The sequence below is a fragment of the Brachyistius frenatus genome, unplaced genomic scaffold (genome assembly GCF_029030835.1).
Source record: "Brachyistius frenatus isolate BFR_SWC_R1_liver_20210118 unplaced genomic scaffold, ASM2903083v1 Contig_1, whole genome shotgun sequence".
NCBI classification, from domain to species: domain Eukaryota; kingdom Metazoa; phylum Chordata; class Actinopteri; family Embiotocidae; genus Brachyistius; species Brachyistius frenatus.
Genome location: NW_027210600.1, coordinates 7,746,726 through 7,760,768, shown reverse-complemented (window position 1 = coordinate 7,760,768; position 14,043 = coordinate 7,746,726). Strand labels below are relative to the sequence as shown.

Here is a 14,043-nt window from a genome sequence, read left to right as displayed (position 1 = left end):
ATGAAGGCCCGGCCGATAAACATTATTGGAGAACATCTGCTGCTTGTCACAACACAGGGCGAGCCGGAGCGCTCACCCATCCATCAGCAACACCGGAGAGACGTTGTGTGTGTGTGTGGTGGGGGGGTCCATCCTCCGCTGGTGAGCCTGTTCACCCATCACTCACCCCAGGGATGCTGGATATGGGGTGCATGTTTGGCCCAGGCACCTGCCTGCCTCTGCTGGACCACAGCCGCTTTTGGCCAGTAGAGGAGAAAATGCTCCAGTGCACTTGAAAAATGCCTCGGGGAAAGCGCACTCGCTCTCGGATGCTGACACACACACACACACACACACACACACACACACACACACACACACACACACACACACACACACACACACACACCTTACAACGCCATAGTATCCTGCTCAGGTGTTCCCCCTCTACACACACACACACCCTTTAGACTACTATCAGGGAGGTAGGCATGGCCCTCAATGCTTGACCCTGCCCTGGTTGATGAAAAATGCTTGGTAGTAGCCGTGCGGTAATGTGTGCACTGACATATCCACACACAGGGTCCCATAGTTCTCTATGACAGCTGCCCCCTTTTCCGACAGCCATCCCTTACCGCTCCCTCCCACCCCCACTCAGGGGTCACAGAAATCAATACCATGCAACACTGCATTCAAAGCGCACAGTTCAAAAATAGATTGTTAGAGGCAAGTGTCCACACGTGTTTGTTCTTATTTATTTGCTTCATTCTCCCCTTTTTCTCTCAAAACACAACCACACATGAAAAAGACACAGCAACAGAATAAAACAGAATTAGTTGACTGATTGATTTTATACAATGTAGCACCACTGATATGCCAGGATATGAACACGTATATATAACTGGCACCGACCTGAGATATAATACAAATACAATTTTCCAAAAGAAAAGAAACACCCACATTCACATAAAATGCACATGTCTGATAGGTGATGGCAGTCGTGACTTGTAATCTTATCTTTTAGTGAGACATTGTACACGAACAGAAATGTGCACAAGTACACTCCTTTACTTTTTTCATTTAAAAGATTCCCAAGTGCAATCCATGCAAGTTGCAGTGTTTCGCGACCAGCACACGACACTGCAAGTATAACACCGATGCTCAATGTTAATTAATGTAGAGTGTTTGTTATGCAGGTGAATGAAGCTTGCTCATGTCATATTCAGACATTTGAAAAAAAAAAAAAAAAAGGTAAATATATGGGCAATAAAATAATTTTTGGGTGAGGATCAGTTCATTCTCACATCCCACAGCTGGAAACAATCTGATCTCTTTAGAATGATATTTAATAAATGAACCAATTATCTGAGTTCCACTGTTTTGGGAAATTATGCATTTCTGTGAAAAGGCAAACGTGTGAAATTCCAAACATTAAAATGTTTCTGTAAATGAGACACAGGAGAGAAAACACAATAAGAAATATGTTGAATATGTCTCATTTCAGTGTTAAGTGGGTCACTGATGTAATTGAATTGCATAATAACCTGTATGTTTTTTTCTCTTGGACTATATTTTTGTATCTTGACCACGTGTGCTCTCCATGTATGTGTTGATCTTAATGTAGTTTCAGAATAATTAAATGAGTCAGCCATACAAATCTGAGTCTATTTCAGACATTTAATTTTCACCAAAAATTTGCTTGGCATTCTTTTATGCTAAACATTGAGGTTTTCCATGGACACGAGCAGAAAGAACTACATGTCAGTGATGGTTGTAAAGGGTCATTCTCTTTAGAAACTGAGTCCTGAACAACTCATTAAATGTCAAACTGGAAAGAAAGTTTTGCACTTTCAATCAGCAACAGTAACTAATGTGATGCAGGTATTGTATTCATGTGTGTTGCTATGAAGCCAAACTGGGGTGGGTTTGAGCTCACAGTCCTTTGAAGGCCTCTCACATGCCAGGTTCACTGGTTGATTCTCTCGAGCTCCAGTCTTGGTGATGGAGGGCCAGTTTCTGACAGCTGAGTACCAGTTTCACTGAGCGTATTAACACCAACATCACCTTTACCAAGATGATCTGAGTAATGCTTCACTGAGCCAAACCCCTGTGTTTGAACGTCCAGTCAGGAGTTTGCACCTCTGCTTGGGTTATGTGGTTTTGCTGCCTGCTCTTCTCTTTCTCTGGGACACAGAAAAGTTCAGAGCTCCTGGGGTTTGCTGGAGCAGCGCTGAAAAGAAAAAAAGAAAAAGCCAAGAAGACATCAGCACTATTTGAAAAATCAAAAGCAAATGTTCTGGGGTTTTGGTTTTTTGGAGAAGTAACTGCTACGTAGTCTCCCGTGTGCTTGGCTTTGAGGAGGTAAAACGAAGACAGCCTCGAGCCTGGCTTCATGCTGGGTGCAGATTAAAATAACTGTCAGGAGACAGGAGCAGCTATTGAGGGAGACAGGGTGACACACAGAGTGATGGGGCTCAGCCTCTCACACTTCACGACACAGTATTTCACTAAAGCTGGTTCAGCTTTACAGCCCTTGACCTTGTGTGTGTGTGTGTGTGTGTGTGTGTGTGTGTGTGTGTGTGTGTGTGTGTGTGTGTGTGTGTGTGTGTGTGTGTGTGTGTGTGTGTGTGTGTGTGTGTGTGTGTGTGTGTGTGTGTGTGTGTGTGTGTGGCAATAGCAGCTTAGGTCTACCTTCACTACAAGTTGGGCCGAGCCAGGTGAGCGGGCACAGGCATCGACCGTTCACCCCGTCACAGCGTGCCCCGTGGGAACACTGACACAGCAGGGAGCAGTCGGGACCGAAGCTGTCACCACCACAGTCTGACACAGAAGAGACAGAGTGGAAGGAAAGAAGAGATGTTAAAAAGAAAAGAGTTTCTGCATCACATACAAAGGGGTCATTTTCTGAATTGATTTTTGATTTATTTCATGTTTAAGTAGGATTCCCTCCAGGTGACATCTACTTTTTTCACATCTCTGTCCTGTCCTTCCCGGGGGACAGAGACACCGTCCAGTCGAGGGGTCACATGGGGCCTCAGCAGCGCAGTCACATGACTTTGCACAACTCAATCCAAAGCTGCCAGCTTCACATCCTGAGAGCCAGAAAAAAACATACACACATTGTTGTATTATTGTATTTCTGAACATATTCATTGTCTTCTTTAACTGGGTTAATCCCTACACACTGCAAGAAGGATAGACTACTGGCTCACTAGTGAACTTACTGATTATGTACGAAAAGATGGGGGTGGCACTAAAATCCCATCTATGTTTTTGATAGATTTATTGATCATTTAAACTGCTAATAGGACATTAAACTTTGCGCAATCAAAAGCGCTGCCATTTTTTCTTACACAAAGTTAAATGTACACCTTTTGAACATGATGATAACCAGTACGTTATCGTCGTTCTATCCTTCAGGACATTTAGATCTTCTACAATACAATGCAGTCACAATTTAAGGCACAAAAGTACAAGCAAAAACAGACACACAAAGAGCAACTGAGTAAAATATGACAGAATAGAAAACAGATTCACTCACAAGTGCTTTTAGTGATAAGAACATGTGCACACATTTCATCACACACACACACAGGTCTATCTCTGGAGCATGTGGCTGCCTTACAGCTGCTCTTCAATGCTCAGTCATATGTCCTGCTGGGTCTGAAGTGGCCGTTTAGGCGCTCACACTGCGGCTGAGAGCCCCACCAGCAGGCAGGAGGGCACACGGATGTAACAAGAACGCATTAAGCAGTCAGGAAACACCTGTCTCTCATCAAATAAGCAGCCTGCCTGCCTGCCCACCTACCTAAAAGCCTGTCTGTCTGTCTGTCTGTCTGCCAGCACACACACATTCTTCTTCTTTTTTTTTTTTTTCTTGCAGTGTCTTATTCATTCATGCTCATATCTGCCCATGTACAATCGCAGCTGGGTATCCAGGTGGCTGTTTTTTAATGAGCACTAACTTGTGACTGTGAGCATAACTGTTTCTATTTCTGTCTTCATGGTACTGCTGAATTACAAGTATCCTATAAACCTAGAAAATTCTCGAGAGATGAAAGTTACTCATCTTACCCTTCTGTAAAAACGGTAAAAAGTTCACATGTAGTTTTGAGGACATTAGCTGAAGGTTATCATCTAGATAGTCACATATAATGTACTCACGTCTTTGGCATTGTGGGCCGTAGTAGCCTGGTGGACACACACATTTGCCGTTCACATGGTCACATGTTTGTCCCACCTTACAGTCACAGGTATGGGCACAATGCACTCCAAAATACCCAGAGGGGCACTCTGGTAGGAACACAAGAAAATAAAAAAAGGTTATTTGTTATATTATCAAGGTTCATTCAACTCACTGACTGTCACCTTTTACACTAGGGGAGTAAAGAAAAGATCACATCTATTTCAAAGTGTCAGCGAGATCTGCAATAGCCTAATCTTATCTCCAAGTCTCTTTTCATGTTACAAGTGAGGGTTTGCATACCGTGTTGACAGGAGTGTCCGTAGTATCCAGCAGTACAGCTGCAGCTGCCAGTAAAACGGTCGCAGGTCCCACTGTTAAGGCATGGACAGTCTTGTGCACAATCAAGCCCATATTTACCCTGTGGACAGGCTTCACACACACACACGCGCGCGCGCGCGCACAGGTCGTAAATTCTCAGTTAACAAATTAGTGGCATTAATGAAAAAACTGATTATAATCAACATAATTCAACAGAAATCTCTGAAAATGTGGCCATGAATGGAAGCGTTTGATAAACCTGAAATACAAAACGAGGGTGCGACAAAAAAAGCTGAATGACAAATTATTGGAACGTATGAGGCATATAAAAACATCTGTAAATCAGCACTTTAAAATGCAACTTGTAAGCAAGCAAGTAAAACTTTACAATACATTTACAACATCGAGCCCTTTACCAACAAGAGTTACAAAGAATGCTCGTCACAAAACTGGCAAATTAAAGTTTTAAAGAGAAATAAAATAAAACAGAGGAAGAGTGGGGAATGAATGAAAATTTTCCTATATTTTATAAATGCCAGTTGAAGTGGATCGTGTGATAGTCGAAGGTAAACAACTTCAATGTTTAGGAGAGTTTTTCTCCACCAGTTTTGCTGTTTGCTGTCGTTTTTTTTTAGGTTTTTGGCTTGTTGGAACCAGAATCATTCAGTTTGGATTATGTCCTGTTGTATCTGAAGTTGTACCTGTGTCACAGCGGGTTCCGGTCCAGCCCAGTCCGCACTTGCAGGACCCATCAACGTGATCACACAAAGCCCCGTTCTGACAGCTGCATGCGTTTCTGCACTGCAGGCCGTGGCGCCCTTGAGGACACCCTGAAGAAACGGAAACCATCGTAATGAGAGGAGAGCAACAGACCCTTTTGCTCAGCAATCACAACAATAAGTGCATCACATACAAAACACAAATTGCACAGCATGTGCTGTATCTGTTTCTTTCACACACACACAGACTGTACAAACCACAGTCATGTTTATTTAAGCAACAGTTCATTAAAGAGATGGCAAAGTAGTCTCATTTGGCGCTGATATAAAAGAATAATCATGTTTCTCTGGGTAATTTAGATTGGGAAAACAATAAGCAAGCCGTCTTTGATTTCCCTGTTTATTTATTTGCTTCCTTGCCAAATCCAGCGACACGGAACACAGAGAATGAGCTACTTATAGGTTTCTGTAAACATTCAACAAGAAGAACTTAAGAGGTGGTATGTCGCAGTACATGCAGGAGGCTGAACAAGAGAACGTTTAGTGCTAGCAGTGCTGGAAACCCCCGTTTGCAATCCAGCTGAATTGCTGATAAAGAGAGAGATTAAGAAAACTCAGCTCTGCCTCTGTTTCCCGGGAGTAAAAGCCCTGTGATCATCAGAGGCCTTCCACTGGGGAAATGGAGAATTTGTTACTTAAATATACAGTAAAAAATGTTGAAAACTACACCCTCATCTTAGTGGTTGTTTCTCACTCCCCAGTTAGGCCTCCTATTTCTGAAGAACTCATTAGAGCCCATTCCTAATGATGCATATCAGCCTCGGTAGTGACTCTTTGTATACTCAAGAGAATGGTAAAAGATAAAAAGATAAATAAAAATCCTTGTTTGATATCTCCTAGAGATGAGCAATGAATTGCCTCAGTCATTTCTTCTTGTCTCAAAACTGTGACTAAATGATCAGTATGCATTCAGATATAGTGCATTTAAAATACATATATTAGTTGTAGTATCTCAATTTGTTTTGTTTTTTTGGTTTTTTTTACAGATACCTCTCTTTTCATTACTGCACATCTTAAACTCTTTAAACGTAGTGATAAAATGTCTCAAACGATCCCAGACATGGGTTTAGCCTGACCTTGTTGGCAGGACTGTCCCATCCTACCAGGGCCACACATGCACCTCCCTGTTGCTGTGTGGCACTGCCCTCCTTCCCCACAGGAACACAGCTTAGCACAGTCCTTCCCATAGTACCCACTTGGACAACCTGCAAAAATAAACGTGGCTTTATTCACATAAAAATACAAAGATAAATGTTATATGTTTTACTGGTTGGCGAGAATTTTCTAACACAACCCAGAGACTTGTTGAATTACAAAATTCCTACAATACTAACGTAGAATAATGACAATAGAGGGAGGCAGAAATAGTAAACATGGTTCCGTTGTTGTGGCGTTGGACACGGGTTCAAAGTTTCTTGACTTACCTGAGCTGCAGTCAGCTCCAATGAAGCCAGGAGGACAGTAACAAGTCCCAGTCCTGAAGTCACAGCGACCACCGTTGATGCAGGTGCACCTGGACTTGCAGTTTGGCCCGAAAGTGCCTGCTCGACATCCTGGAGAGAAACCATGACAACAAGAAGGAAAGAAGAGGAAGAAAAAGGAAAAGCAACTGTTTGATCAAGCTTTTAAAGTTATTTTACTCTTTACTCTTTTGAAACGGAGGTTTTCCTTTGTGCTTGACGTTAAATGTAAAAATAGCCAACCAACATTTTACAAAAAATGTCAATCAAAATATCTGGGGAACAAATGTGTAACAAAGTTCTGAATGGCTTGTACAACATGAATCTTTCACTTCCATGGAAATCTACAAAACGGGTCAAATATGTTCCCTCCTGACACATTTCTTTCATTAACCTCCCTGTTAAATAAAAGACAAACCAGTGCACACCTTATGCTATGCTAACAGACACAATATACTTACGTTGTGCACAGCGTGCTCCATAATAACCAGGTAAGCAGCTACATTTCCCCGTCACAGGATGGCACTGCTCCTGGTCTCCAGAACACCGGCACAGCTGGCTGCAGTTTTGTCCGAACATACCAGCAGGGCAGGCTGAGACAATACAACCACAAACATGTAATGTACAATTTAGAAAGAAGAGGGCATACGATTTACTTAACGCATTACACGTATAAGTCGTTGGAACCTGTACACCTTTCATGGGTGCGCCAAACATGAATTATCATATAAGGATTTTAAAATGAATTACTGGAATTACAAACAATGTTAGTTTGAGTCATTATTATCATGCCAACTTGGCAGTAAACGACTGCTATATATGCTACATATGCTGGGTCAGGAAAAACATATGTCCATCAAAATAAAAGCGCAGCATCAGAAATTCTGTAGAATTGAAAATAAAAGTTTGACTTGTTATCCGTCAACTTTTGTTTCCACAGACACATCTGCGTCCCACTCAAAAAGGTCCTGCGACCCACTTACAGCTTGTGACCCACTATCTGAGAACCATAGGTACAAGTAATCCATGTTAATTATGGGTTTATTAAGGGGAAGCAATTTCTATGGAAAATCATACAGGTATTAAGTTTTAGAATGAAAACCGATGCAGGTAAAGATTAATGGTTCTGGATATAATGTTACACTGGTATAATAAAACTTCACCATATTTTTAAATTGTAGCTAAGTTGTGGTTAAATTAAGACAGCGGATAAGGCCTTAAACATGCACACATTCAGTAGTTTGTGGGAACAAAGACGCATGCCATTTCCCTTTCCTTCCTCAGATTATTCTATGAACACACTGGGACATTCAGTATTGACTAGTAGCACAACCAAAACTCCCAACAACTTTCCCTGGTGCCCGAACCCAGGCGGACACAGAGGGACATTCTTTCACACACCCTTTCTGCACATATACGCTCATCACAATAATGAATAAAGTCCCCAGACAACCGGTCATAGTGAACAAGATGAATCTGTGAACCGAACATGTTTTTCGGGGTGAGACCGCAGTACTCAAGCTGCAGCAGGCGGCGTGGGGGACAGATAAGAAAGGACTCCAGACTAAAGAGGCAATTACGGCGCTGTCATTATGCATGTCTGCCTTCCAAAAGCCCTTATCCGCCGCCGAGGAGACAAAAACAATGCCTCCTGTTTTACTTGGCAACCGGTGTGTAACATTTATCAGATGTCTGGGGAGTGTGTGAGGAGAGGAAGGGAGCTGAGGCCGTGAGGGGGAGTAGATGGAGTGGTGGGGGGCCAAGTCGTGAAGCAGCTTGTACACAGTCCTAAAGGGTCTGCTGTAAATAATGAAAGATTCTCATAAAGTCTTAGAATGAAATAAACGGTAATCTTTCCCAGGAGGATGGCAAGAAAGGGAATTTTAATCAGTGACGATTCTTGGTGACACCTTCAATCCCGTGATGCTTTTCCTTCCTGATGAGAGAGGTCCATTATGGGGGACAGTGTTTCTATCAACAAGGCATACATGTCAGCCAGATGGGTTCAAATGCATCACAGTGACACTAGCTGTGTGCCAAGGGTGTCTCAACAATGCCATTTGAAAATGTTGGTGAGTATTTACCTTCTACAAATTGAGCAAAGCAGCTGCTACTCACCTTCATATTAAATGAAGTAGCTTTGCTGAAATTGATTTTCTTTTCACTCTTACTTTTCTCGCAGCCAGGCCCCGTGAGTCCGGCTGGGCAGCCGCAGCTCCCCATCTCATGGTGACAGGACACTCCAGCCTGGCACTGACACCGCTGGGCACAGGAAGCGCCGTAGGACCCCGGGAGGCAGGCTGACAGTCAATACACACACACACACACACACACACACACACACACACACACACACACACACACACACACACACACACACACACACACACACACAGGAACTTTACTCTCATGTTCTTTACTGCCAGTTTCATTCACTTGCAATTTCCTCGGCCCTGCACACAACTCACATTTGTCGCAGCGGGCTCCTCTCCAGCCTGGCTCGCACTCACAGCGGCCCGTCACATGGTGGCAACTCGAACTGTGGACACAGTCACACCTCTGCTCGCAGCCCTCTCCGAAGAATCCCTTAGAACAGGCTTCAGACAAAACACACAAGCATTCGTGGTCAGCAAGCGACATTAAAGTCAGAGAACACCTTTTTTTGAAGAACTTACTTTTTACATGTTTACAGTATTTACCCAGAGCTGATGGCAAAAATAGTTTTGACAGAGCAGGTTATATAAGCAAATCTTACTACTGTTTTTTTTTGCTGCTGCTTCACAAATGTTAGCAAATGGAGCACAGATGCAAGGCAGTGACAGAAAGGCTACCCTTCTTCAAGAGACACCAGCAGGCAGTAGAGGAAAACAACAGAGCTGAACTGAAGTGAAGTTGAGGAAGTCACCTGATTGACAGAGCTCTCCTGTCCAACCAGACAGACACGCACATTTTCCTGTCACTCTGTCACATCTCCCTGCATTCGCACAGCTGCAGCCCTGGGAGCACTTCTCCCCATAACGTCCCTCTTCACACTCTAGGAGAGAGGGAGAGGAAGCTTAAGAGGGAAGTTACATTCAATAAATTATGTATGTCAGTAATACAGCGGACATTAAATTGCAAAGACAGGGACGGGGAGACAAAGTGTTTGATTAACTTTAAGAGTTGCATATGTTTCCCTCAGCTTCTTAATAATGTAATCCACAGTACTGTAGGACTCACCTAACTCACAAGCAGCTCCGGTCCAACCAGGTGGGCAGGAGCACTGGCCACTCATGCGATTACAAGAACCTCCGTTTTGACACAGACATTGACCAGAACAGTTTTCCCCATACTGTCCTGTAGGACAGGCTGAACTCTCACACACACACACACACACACACACACACACACACACACACACACACACACACACACACACACATGCACAACACAGTGACAAGAATGGCTTTTAAGATCAAGAAACTAATGTATAAAGGTTATTAGCAGTGAAAATATTATATTTACATGTATCAGTGTGATATTGATTGTTGCTAAATACTGATATTTAACTTCTAAAATGATCATTTGTGTAGTGCCATACCAGTGTTTTAGCTGATTGTGGCTCCTTGACTGCAAATTTCTACTTTACAGTTTTTGCTGACCTCTTTTAATGAAGGTTTTACAATTATAGATTTTCTTTTTAAATATATTATTTTGGCTGTGGCTCACATAGTAGAGTAGGTTGCCCACCAATCTTAAGGTTGGCAGTTCAATCCCCGGTTCCTTCTGTCCACCTGCTGAAGTGTCCATGGGCAAGACATTGAACCTAACCATTGAGACTAAGTGGCTCCCGACGGCAGGCGACCACCTTGCATGGCAGCTCTGTTGCCACTTGTTTGTGAGTGTGTGTGTGCGAATTGGTGAATGGAAGGCAAAAGGGCACTATATAAGTCCAGACTATTTACCAGAAACCATTTTCTAACAGTTCCCAGCAGCCATTATTATAATTTATTTTCTATAACCTCAAATCAGATGAACATCAATGCAGTAATTCTGTCAAGAATTCCTTAAGATGGTTAACACGAGTCAAGAAAGTTTTAAGAGTCTGCTAATGGTTATTCGTAATGCAGAAAATCAATAAAAAAATTTAAAAAAAACAGTACGTCTATAACAGCAGAGAAAATACATCCACATTTCTACAGCACAGCAGCATGATGTGTAAACTGGACACTTTTGATGTAAAGTTTGTCATGCTGAGTGATTAGCTACTAGAGTGATGAGTGTTACTCACGCAGCGTGCACCTGAGTCCGGTCCACCCGGCGGTGCAGCTGCATCGCCCATTGACGTGGTCGCACCCGCCTCCGTTCTGACACTCACAGGTCTGACTGCACTGCTCTCCATAGTGACCGTCTGGGCATTCTGCCCACACGAAGCACGCACAAGGGCAAACAAACGGCACACACACACACGTATAATAGTACAACACAGCACGCGCACGCGCGCACACACACACACACACACACACACACACACACACACACACACACACACACACACACACACAAACAACACTTTCAGTATCACTTTGAAATGCACCGCAGCCATTGCAAATGTATGAGACCAGAGGGCTAAATGAGTTTTAGCACACATACTTTAAACTTCTCATTAATGATCAAAGTTCAAGATGACATTTGGAGACTGAGAAAGAGGAAAAAGCACTAATGACAGAGATGCACCATTAAGTCATGCTAGTGGCTTTCTGCTGACTCTGGCTGTGCTAGTTAGAACCACAAAATGGCTGTGGCAAAAGGAAAGTCTTGAATAAGACTCCAGAATGACAGACTAAGAACTTTAGTGGGCATTTCACTGGCTTCATTAAAACAACGGCATGAAATCCTCAAGAAACTTTAGCATGAGAACATTGATTGGTTAACTCCTAAAAGACTCTTCCAAGTTATGTTCTCCCTTCCCTAATGTTGATCGCTACATACATGTGGGTGCATTTATCCAGAATAGACCTCAATTAAACCATGTATGCCAGAGGGTATTCTCGCCCTCCCTCCTTTCTCCACCCTTACCCATCCCTAAAAAAAGTCATCGCCAATGTCTCATTATAGAGATAATTGTTCACAAACACATCATAGTTGTGTTTAAGGAGAGGATGTCGTGATGGGCTGCAGTGAGGGCCTCCCTCACACCCTGTTTTAATGATGTGGCTTCCATTACCCAGAATGCAGTGTGGTCCTGCCCAGCCGGCGGTGCATAGGCAGGCTCCTGTGATGTGGTGGCAGCGGGCACCGTTCCTGCACTCGCACATCTGGCCACAGTCAAGACCGTAAAAGCCGTCCGGGCACACTGTGGGCCGAGATAAAACATCTGACTGGTTAGAACTGGCAGCTTCACAAGAGAGGAGAGGAAAAGGTTCAGATGCCAACGATTTTTTTCTTTTATTTGGTTCTTTCTCTTCCCTTCCCTTCCCCATCTCTCACTCTGTTCTCCTCCTCCTACTTTCCCTCTCTGTCCTGCTACCTCCTGAAAATACCAATATCAAATTGCAGTACCACGCTGCGGCTGTTGCAAGAGCGTCTGCGTTCGTTAAGTGAGCTCATGTCCCACATGTGTGGTGGATCTGGGCCACATCAAAGTTTACGCGGCTCCTAGGCCGTTCCCTTTCGGGGGTGGAGGGGGGGCACAAAGAGCTGGTAAATAGAGCACCTGCTGAGTCCACAGGCCCCATCAACACACGGCAAAACAAAGCCCGGTTACTGTGCCCCCACACACACCTACAGTGCTGCTGCTGATGGAAGGAGATGCCAGTGTAAGGGTCTGTTTCCCATTCTCAAGGAGAGGTGGAGAGATCGTTTAAGTGTGTGTATCATGAAGTGACACTCACAGAGTTTGGTAAACATTGTGCCTCCCATCCAGAATAACCTAGCTGGAGGCGGTGGGATGAATGAGCCTTTCCACTGCTGGGATGTAAATATTGTCTGTAAGCATGACTTCACCAGAGCAGGAAAGAATGACTGTTTATTCGCAGCCTATTTTTGATCACGCAATTTGTCACTGCAGAGATCACAGAAGAACTCAAGCATAATGGTAGTATTTTACAAAACAAAAAGTTCCCCCATTCCGGCCTGTATTTACAGGAATGCTGCTCTCGCTCTGCCAAAGTCTGACTGACTGACAGTTGTTACAGATATTCCTCTCTTCAAGTACCCTCTTCTGCGTTCTGTTGCAGTAATAATTGAGAAAGTCTCAGTAGCCAGCAAAGTATCATTTAATTCATGTGCTACTTCTATCTATAAGCAAAACAGTGGACGACGTGACCACAAACTGGGAGCGCAGCAGAAATGTATGACTTGGTGATTTTATGTATTTTAAATGCCACAGTACTCGGGGTGTTCCCCTGCAGTTAATGCATCATACCCTCCTTCTCCTGCTCCAAGTGATGATGCTGCCCGCTCCTCCTTTTTCTACCCCGAGGCCTCAAATTGGGAAAAGTAACTTTCCTGCTCAGCAACTTCTGGCATGGCCATCGATGCGTTCCCACGCTGACAGCATGACGTCTTTGCCTGCCTCTGTAGTGGTTAGGGCTGCGATGTTATTAAAGCTAGCCCACTGAGGATGCTGTCATTTTAATCCAGCTGTACATTAAGTCTGTGGTAGTACTGTAGCAAAAATGCCTGGTTTATTGTCTGTTGTTTATTATCATGATAGCACTTACTGACACCATAGCAACAAGCTAGCTTTGCTCCTCCTGCAGGAAAATGATTCAACGTCTGATATGTAATTTATTTAATGGGGGCCGCAACACATCTGCGATATTAAAATATAATCCTTTGAATGAAATCTCTATTAACAGTAATCACATCAACATGTTCCTTTTTTTTAGCAGACAGTTTACAGAAGGACACACACTCGATATTAAATCTTCAAGCATTCTGACAACTTTGAATGGCAAAGTTTATTGTTTGTATATGCCAGCAGGGGGCGACTGGTTTCCATATTAACCAGAGAGCAGAGCTCTGTCATCTGATATTAGCACAGTGTCTGCTACAGTTTGTAAATGTAGACTCTTCCCTCTGAGTCTTTGTTTATAGGTGGGCACAGAGGATTCAGTGCACCAGACGCGCGCGCACACACACACACACACACACTGTGCCATTGTTGAAATACTCCATCTCTCGACGAAATTAGCTCTTTAAGACAGGAGGATTATTTCCAGATCCCTGGTTGTGTAAGAGCCACTGCTGTCTGCCCATAAAGCAGGTCCAGGGACCACACAGCCGGGGAGAGCGCGCCACAGAAATAGAGCGGATAGAGAGAACATAGAATAGAACT

General features: G+C 43.6%; 1 protein-coding gene across 1 annotated transcript in view; it reads right to left on the bottom strand.

Moving 5' to 3' along the window:
* Positions 1-718: 718 nt before the first annotated feature.
* The window catches only part of egfem1 (EGF-like and EMI domain containing 1), a 53,867-nt gene continuing 40,542 nt past the window's right edge, over positions 719-14,043 (bottom strand). The window contains exons 24-38 of the mRNA XM_069724424.1: positions 11,929-12,057; positions 10,993-11,121; positions 9,942-10,070; positions 9,628-9,756; positions 9,191-9,319; positions 8,894-9,022; positions 7,184-7,315; positions 6,687-6,815; positions 6,339-6,467; positions 5,185-5,313; positions 4,466-4,594; positions 4,144-4,272; positions 2,943-3,071; positions 2,671-2,799; positions 719-2,209 (exon numbers count right to left, since the gene is read on the bottom strand). Of these exons, the coding sequence (XP_069580525.1) occupies positions 2,130-2,209; positions 2,671-2,799; positions 2,943-3,071; positions 4,144-4,272; positions 4,466-4,594; positions 5,185-5,313; positions 6,339-6,467; positions 6,687-6,815; positions 7,184-7,315; positions 8,894-9,022; positions 9,191-9,319; positions 9,628-9,756; positions 9,942-10,070; positions 10,993-11,121; positions 11,929-12,057 (1,889 nt within the window). The 3' untranslated portion in view covers positions 719-2,129. The remainder of the gene's footprint in view (positions 2,210-2,670; positions 2,800-2,942; positions 3,072-4,143; positions 4,273-4,465; positions 4,595-5,184; positions 5,314-6,338; positions 6,468-6,686; positions 6,816-7,183; positions 7,316-8,893; positions 9,023-9,190; positions 9,320-9,627; positions 9,757-9,941; positions 10,071-10,992; positions 11,122-11,928; positions 12,058-14,043) is intronic.